Source organism: Olea europaea, chromosome 18 (genome assembly GCF_002742605.1).
Source record: "Olea europaea var. sylvestris chromosome 18, O_europaea_v1, whole genome shotgun sequence".
Lineage (NCBI taxonomy): Eukaryota > Viridiplantae > Streptophyta > Magnoliopsida > Lamiales > Oleaceae > Olea > Olea europaea.
Window position 1 is genome coordinate 10,546,425 of NC_036254.1, and position 8,928 is coordinate 10,555,352.

The following is an 8,928-nucleotide window of genomic DNA, read 5'->3' on the forward strand; positions in this document are numbered from 1 at the left end:
TGAAAATCAAAGAGAATTATGTTCATTTTTCTCTCGTCTCTTGCTCTTTTAAAATATTTTGTCAAGATCGAATGATTATTATAAATTGAAATATTGTAAGGTCAATGTATAAGAATCTCAATAATATAAACGATCTTTTTTTTCCCTTATCTAATATAATACGATTATATATCCGTGAAAAATTATCCAACAAATTTTTTATGCGAAAAAAATATAATTTTATTAATTGACTTGTTGAAATGAATTACGCATGCATATATCTATCTTGTGCTTGAAGGAAAAGTCGCGCATTTGCGTGTAAACTACTTATTTTGTTATTAAAAGTACAATCTAACATAAACTACGTCAGCAGAAACTTTGAGAAAAAAAATCAGAAATATTTACAACAAAGGCTCCAAATCTATAGGATAGCAACATGTTGATCCCCAACCTAGAAATGAGCAATATAATCCTCAAACTTTCAAAATAAGTGCAAACCTAGTCCTAACATATAGAAAAAATAATAATAATATTCATCTAGAATCCAGATAATCATCTGTCATTTTTAGATAATTCTATGCATGGGACAATGCAGTAGTAGTTTCACTATAAATGAATATTTCTAGTCTCTTCAAGAATACTCTTACTCATATGGAAATAATGTATCTTATTTAGGATTAACAATGCGATAAGTCGAGCTCGTTGACCAAGGGACTACACTTCGCTTGGCCCATGGGCCTTGCCTATGATGAGCCGTGCCAACCTACAAGCTTTTTGATTTTCTTGGTTCATTAATCTAATTTATTTAACTTAAATGTGAGTTAAAAAAAAAAGGAAACTCTAACATAATTAAATAACAATGCAAGGAAAATATGACACAATCGCAAAGTTCATGTACCCAATGCTTTACTTGCAAACGTCGACTCGACTCATTTACTTGTTGTAGAACAAGACTAGCAGAACAGTTGAGCAGTCGATTTTCTTTTGGTTATGGACTTTCCGGTTGTAGGGTGAAGGTATGACAAGGGAATTCCATGCTTTTAAGAAGCTTTGTTCTAAGCCTCGGGATGAAATTCGAATCTCACTCAAATAGGGCAGGTGAAGGAAAAAGATCTCTTATACGACCACGCTCTAAGCTAAGTTTATCATTGGATCACTCTTGATATACGAATTTACTAGAGATATCATCCAATTCGATTGAAGTAAGGAAAATACAAATAGAAATAGAAATCAAAAGAATTAGAATTAGTTTTGTGAAAAGTGAATCCAAACAATTGTGAACCACTCATTGCCAACCTAATCCTGTTTTTAATTGTTCACGATAAGACAAAAGGGGGCAGTTATCATGCCTCGATATGCACCTATTCAAAAAGGTTGAGGACTATAGTCCCACTACCGCTATTTATACGGATCCATTTATGCAATTTTCTTGAAAAAATCAGAAAATTTGTGAAGTGTCATCAGTAGCGGCAGGTTTGCCAACAATAAATCCTGTCTACCATTTCTTCTCTCCTCTCTATAAATATAACACCCTACATATCTGCTTTCCTTTGTCCATTAGAATATACAGAAACTAAACTCAATGGAAATGGAAGTGATTATCTCTGTAAACAAAATGGATTTTGACTTTAACAGTCCACATGTCAGTGCACCTTCGACGCCCAAGCGTTTTGGGGAATTCTATTGCAGCGCTCCGACAAGTCCGACGCATTTGGCGCAGTTTTATCGTGATTTTGATGATTTCTCGAACAGAGCCAGCGGAGTCACATCGAGGGTGCCGTTTGGTTCCCCTAAGAATGAAGGTGATTTTGCTTTTGATATTGGTGAGGAGTCATCGGAAAAGGAGTCTCTTTCGGCGGAGGAACTGTTTGACGGCGGCGTAATTAAGCACCTAAAGACCCCATCGCGGCTGCAAGCTTCCACCGGAGCAAGAATTAAGGGTGATTACTCACCAAGGCATAAGAAAGAGGACGACCCTTTTGCAATCTCTTCTCAAAGCGCCACGGCGGAGCACAGTCACAGAAGAGGAAGAGAGAGAGCTCCTGCAGCAGGTTTATCTTCATCAAGCCGAAGAGCAACGCGTTCACTTTCTCCTGCGAGAGATTCTGATCAAAATTCACGGGATCAAGAAGAGAAAAAACAGCACAATACAAAGATTTTGTGCTCATCTTCATCCTCAAAATGTCACAGAAAATGGAGATTGAAGGACTTTTTCTTGTTCCGAAGTGCATCTGAAGGACGAGCAGCAGATAAAGATCCTTTAAGGAAATACACAGCAGGGTTCAGAAAATCATATGAAGATGCTAAGAATCCGAATTTCCGGAGAATGGATAGCCAGGATTCTGGATCAAATTCAAGTAGAAGAGGAAAAGTTTCAGCTCATGAATTGCATTACACAACAAATCGTGCAGTTTCTGAAGATTTGAAGAAGAAAACCTTCTTGCCATACAAGCAAGGCATTCTGGGGCGCCTTTCATTTAATCCTGCCGCCCATGCACTGGCTAATGGTTTCGGGTTTTCTCGTAAATGAATATTCGTCCGGTACAGTTGAGGACGGCATTGTGAGAAGGAATAATTCTCTGCTAATTATAATCTTTTTTTATTTTTTTTTAATGTTTTGGATAGGTATTTTTTTTCAGATTTTGGTCATGAGATGTATAAAAATAAAATTTACACATTGAAGCATCATATCTTATTGTGGAATTATTTATCAATGTACTAAATTTTATTGATCCTAAAAAATTTAGGGTCTACTAGATAAAATCTTGTTTCATTACTTCTTTTAGCTAATTGCTATGTAGCTGTTCAAAAACAACTATTCAACGGAATATATTCTACGTTATGGATGATTTCTATTCTTTGTTTGATGAAAGACGGAAAAAGACATCGATCATAGAAGGTGACAATTCAAAAGTTTGAGACAAGCAATTCGAGACGACTCTTCTTTCTGAACAACGTCTGAGTTATGGGGATATTTATTGATATTTTAATATTTAAAACCTTTAAGAAACGTATTACGAATTCCGGAAAATAAACCCATGGACAAAAATGAAGAGAGAGAGAGAGAGAGACTAGCGTGCATTGTGGACTATCAATTTCTTTAATCTAGAAGACAATTTTTAGGGCGGTCCATTTGTCGCATTTTACTCTTTGGTGAAATCAGAAATGAAATGGAATATAAACAACAATTCATGCATGATATAAAGTTCGACATTTTTCTATGTGGCAGTAAGATATACCTTGATTTTAAACATATCCATCCCATTGCTAGCCAAATTTTCTCCATTGACAGGATATCATGTAGGAAAATTTGTTACCTTTTTAATCACAAGATCTTTCGTGTTGAATAATCAAGAATATATAAACTACTATAAAACCTGAATTAGAAATGATTAATACAATAGTTGAATCTTGCGGTTTATTCTTCCAAATCAACACACAGACCTTAATTCTTTATAATGATGGGAGGCAGAACAGAATGAGCAATTCACATGTGATTTGAAAACCATAACTGTATTTATATATATTGTCGCCATTTGACCTAATTCGACCTATCATAGAATTAGGAACCTGACTCAGTTTTTACCCATAAAATATCCACCCTTTAATTGGATGTATTAAAATTCAAAATACTGGAAACTTATTAGATCACTTTAACTAGGCTTAACCAAATTTTATAGCCTTTAATTTGATGCACAATAATTTACATATATAAACCCACACGGTCATTTAAAATTCCTTACATATCAAACTTGTTTTCAACCAAAAATATACATCTAATTTTATTTTATAAATACGAAAAGAACTAGAGAATTGAAATGAAACATAAGCTATTGTTTGACAAACATTATTTAAAAACTTCTTTTTTTTTTTGTACATATTCATTTTTAATTACACATTTACATTATAAAATATTATGCATGTAAACTCAATATTTTTTCATACTTTCTAACTGCACATTCTCCTAAAAATTATTTTTTTCCAAATGATGATTGTCAAATAGAAGACTAATTAAATTGTTCCTTGTACATGACCAAAATGGAATTATAACTTGCTTTTTGTATAAATAAACCATCAACTTTATTTTTGAATTGGAAATGTTAAATACCTATGTTGATGTAATTTCCACTTCTTTACTCTTCTTTTTTTCTTTCTTTCTTTTCCCCTTTTTCAAAAAAATAATTTGGTTGCCCAATTCTTTGTGCAGAACTGTTTCTCCTACTTATAAATTTGATACACTTATTTATTAAATAATCGTGACATTTAATTTAAGTAAATTCAACGCTCAATATTTTATGGATCTCAAACAGTTATAACAAACTCTCCCATGATTTTAGTGAAATACATATTAAGTGTTGGATTGATTTATATTAAAGGTCATGATTATTTGTTAAATAAGTGTGTCAAATTTATGACTATTAGGAATTTGGAATGTTCTCGTTCTTTGTGCTCTCTTTGTCCGTGTAATTTGCAACCCATGTATCATAAATAATTCTCATATACGAATCATAATTGATTGCCTATTTGCGTTATATGTCCCCTAATTACTAGCATTCGTTTTCTTTCTTAATTTATATAAAGATTCATTTCCCTAATAAATCAATAAAAAAAATGAAATCTTTTACATTATTGCATCATTTCATCGCTAAACAGTAGTTCCTTTTCCTTTTCCTAATAGGACTTTTCTATTTCACATATTTGGGTCGAATCCAACAATTTCCAGTTGATCCAAAACCTCCCAATCACAGCATACATTGACATTGATTATACCACCAATTTACCACTGTTCTTCAAATAATTGTAGTAGACGAGAAAATTCATCAAACTGTTATAAATTAGAGAAAAAAGAGAAAAAAAAGTAGAAGTTAATTGACTTGTGTATTTTATTAAGAACCAAAATCACATATATCTAGAGAGAATAATTAGGAACACAATGGTAATAAAAACTAGGGCTACAAGGGTCTAATTTTCATCCACTAATAATCATATTATTTATAACACCCCCTTTCATTGTTACATTACAAAATATTTGCATCGTCAAAACATTGTCAAAAAAATCTAGTGGGACAAAATTTGATCGAAGGAAAAAGAGTACAATTACTCCCATTGATTTCAATTCTTGTATCAATTCATTATTGTCTTATAAATCAGTATTTTTAAAATTGCAAATTTTGGTTAAATATATCTCATGTTGTCTTGTAGGTATTCAAACAATATCGTCTACGTACAAGATATTTATAAAAATTTTGTGACCATAGTAACATGATGATTGAAAAATAGATTTTGTTGATCTTTTTGCGAGTTTCATACATATAAAAGCATTATTTTGAGGGTAAATGTCTTTATACGTAATTGGATATTCATTAAATAAAAAATATGCCTCATTAAAACCTTATTCGAAAAAATCTGTAGAAAAATCCTAATTAAGGAAAAGAGTACATTATTCTTTTGAATAGGGATAAAAGTTGTCTCATTAAAAATCTTATGAGGAAAATCCAATGGGACAAAACTTTATTAAAGGGAAAAAGAGTATAGCGTGTATTTACTCCTCCCTCATAATAATATCTCTTAAATTATGTATCAGGCACATTAAATCTGTCAGTGATAATATTAATAGTCATGCCATATGAATTGATTGTAACCGTATTTCAAGTTTCACGCATTGTTATGATAACAAGATACAAACAATGATTTCATCCACCACGAAATTCAGTATGTTAAGAGTCGTTCATTCATATTGCGACATTATTTTTCTAATTTCTTTTTCACACAAGTGTACACATTTTGATTTTTGGGCTGCAAGTCCAGAAACTCCAAATTTCCTAATAAATTCGAATTTAATAAGATTGTGTCCTTTTATTTGGCCAATTATATTTTCGATCGATATGCGTCAACGAATTTATTTCGATATCCTCGAATTCATAAATAAGTTGAAATATCTCTCGATTGAGTTTTAACTATTGGTAAGGCGTAGAGATATCAACGAGCCGAGCCAGCTTGTGAATCGAAACTCCTGACTCGGACTCGGCTTGGCTTTTTTAAGACGGACTTTTTTCGGCCCTAGCCGAGCAAAAGCTTGGTCAAAAAATTAAGGCTCGACATGCGCTTTCAGCTCAGGCCTTATCGAGCGAGCTTGATTTTTCTTTTTTCTTTTTTTTCCTCTCTCCCTCTTAGCTGCCTATTTGGCAGCTATTTGCTACCTCAATTGACAATAAATTGAGTTTCTTTCTCTTTTTTTAATAACGGACCGAATCGACTAGAGCCGACTCTCTGAAATAGGGCTCGGTTTGGGCCTTAGCTCGATGCCTCCGAGCCATGGGTGACCCAAGGCTCGATGCCTTCGAGCTACGGGAGACCCTAGCCGATGAGCTTGATTGTCATTCTTAATAAGACGGTCATATTTCTTTTAACTAAACTAGAACTTGATTTAGTGGCTCTATCCAATAGGTGTGCAACAATTTTTTCTCTTCGATTCTTTTTTTCGTAGTGACATAAATTATTGAAATATCTCAATTTTCAACATATCAAGAACCTGAAGGTCTTCTGGAGTTTTATGATTTGTTATGTCTAAATATTCGTCAAGAGAATGGAGCCATCTTTGTTAATTTCTCCATTTTTGTTTGAAAATTTTTATATTAGAATCAAATATCATAACATTTCAAGCATGCCATAAATTCAAATATAATATTACCAAGACATTAATTCGAGTTAGAGCATTCAAAGTTCGTATATGAGATATTGTTGATCTCTTTGGTCAGTAAATGCATTTAAATATCTTTCGAACTTTTGATTCCAATTATTTTTGTGAGAATTTAAATAATGATGCATTTGTACATTATTTTAGTTTCTTAATTCTTCTTCCTCATACTGAGAAAATTGTCTATTCAAATTGATAATTGCAAACCATATTATAAAATATCATCAGTCTGAAATAAAAAGTTCGAACAACTCATTTATTCTCTAAATTATTTACTTTCCATGTCAATGCATTGTGGTGGATCAATTTTACATATACTACATTATCAAAATTATTTGATGAAAAAATTAGGCTCGGACCATATGCCTAGTTATAGTAGGGATAACTATGATGATATGACACGTAATAGCCTTTCCTAAATAGAAATGGAAAGTACTTCGTTTTCAATTAAATTAATTGGAGGTGTATAACAATCAATAATGTTGAATCATTTATCAACATTTCATCTAGTACATATTAAAATGTTGAGATTTACAATTACTAGATTAAGAGGTTACACCGTCTTAACTGTATAATCTGAAAATTCTACTCATAATTTAAAATTTGAGAAGTAATTTCGCAAACTATAAGTTATAAACATCATGCAACCATCGAGCATACATGTTAAATCTATTAGATACAAATAATATTTAGATGGTCTACGTCGAGGATAATGAAGCCCCATTTATCACCCTGATTAATTTTCAGAAATATAATGAATTCGATCCCTATTTTTAACTAGCGATGATCAATTTTCGATAAAAAAAACAAATAACGTATAGGAATTTATTGGATTGAAGATTCAGGTTCTTTGTTGAATGTCCATTTAAATTTTTTATTTCATATCATTATTGATCCAATATGATCCAACTGGTCATGCCGAACAATAATACATTCATTAATTAAAATTTTGAGTTAATATATTATTCGTTCTAATTATACTACACATTTTAGAAACTTATCACATTTCACTTTAATTTAGAGGGGAATAAATTATTATCAATAGTAAAATTTATTCTCTCACATAACGCAATACTAACCCTTCTATAGTATCAAAACATATTCTTCTAAAATATTGCTATATACTTGGTTATGATTACTCGCAAGTAATAAAACAATATTTTTCAGGAATATTGATATATTAAATTAATCATAATATTTTTCTAAAAATATTAATATGCATATATTTGTGCTTCTTCACAAACACAATATGGTATTCTTCAAAAGAATATTAATATATATTATTTTTGCTTCTTCTGAAGCAATATATCAATATTTTTCTGAAATATTGAAATTTTAATGACATGGTCTTCAGGAGCAAATAATTCTATCTAGAACATTCACATAAGGTATGTGTTATGATTTTCCTAGAATATCAACACCATATTTCTTTAGTATAAATGTAATTTCTAGTTGTGCTTCTTCAAGAGCACAAGATAAATCAAAATATTTAATTAATCTAATAATTCACAAGTATAATATATAGCAGTATAGAAAGACTTTTAAATAATTTTCATCCTTGAATTTGAAAACTTTAGAAAGCGTTAAATAGTTGAAAATTTTATATTCTTCAAAGATATAAATTTGAATTTTTTTATAAAACTTAAAATTTGCTACTGTCCCACAAATAAGCCGTTAGATTTTGATAAGAATAGATTGATTTAAAATACAATGAGCTATAAACATCTTGTCCAAATTTCATTACGATCAAACCACGAATGTTGAGTTATCAACGTTTTTATCACAGTTGCTCAGACTGTCCAAATTCTACAAATTTTTGCACTGTTGATTCCAATATAATAATACAATCATTCAATATTATATAGAATCACTATAGGGTCAATGAACTTTGAGTTTGTGACATTATTTGACTCAATCATTTTCACTAATGTACGTATAGTAGATGCGAGAATAGAATGTCAAAAGTTTTTCTTTTGTTTACTTCGGGTCAAATATAAAAAAAGTTATGTATAGATATTCTATATTTTTTCTTGCACATTCTCCATGTGATATTCATTGCATTGACTATCTTTAAAACTAATCAATTTTTTATTTTAATTTTTTTTTAAATTTGCTTGCATAAAGTGTATTATTAATATATAATTTTGTATTATTAGATAAAATAAAACAGGTTCTTCGGACCCTTCAATGATATTTGATGCATCTAATATTGTATCAATATTATTTTTTGTTAATGTTAATTATAAGTACTT

The 8,928-nt window shown here is 30.8% G+C and overlaps 1 protein-coding gene across 1 annotated transcript; it reads left to right on the forward strand.

Annotated features, from left to right (window-relative positions):
- Positions 1 to 1,450: 1,450 nt before the first annotated feature.
- Positions 1,451 to 2,661, forward strand: LOC111367432. The gene has a single exon (XM_022988295.1). The coding sequence runs from the start codon at positions 1,562 to 1,564 to the stop codon at positions 2,507 to 2,509; it is 948 nt and encodes a 315-aa protein (XP_022844063.1). The 5' UTR covers positions 1,451 to 1,561; the 3' UTR covers positions 2,510 to 2,661.
- The last annotated feature ends 6,267 nt before the right edge of the window (positions 2,662 to 8,928 follow it).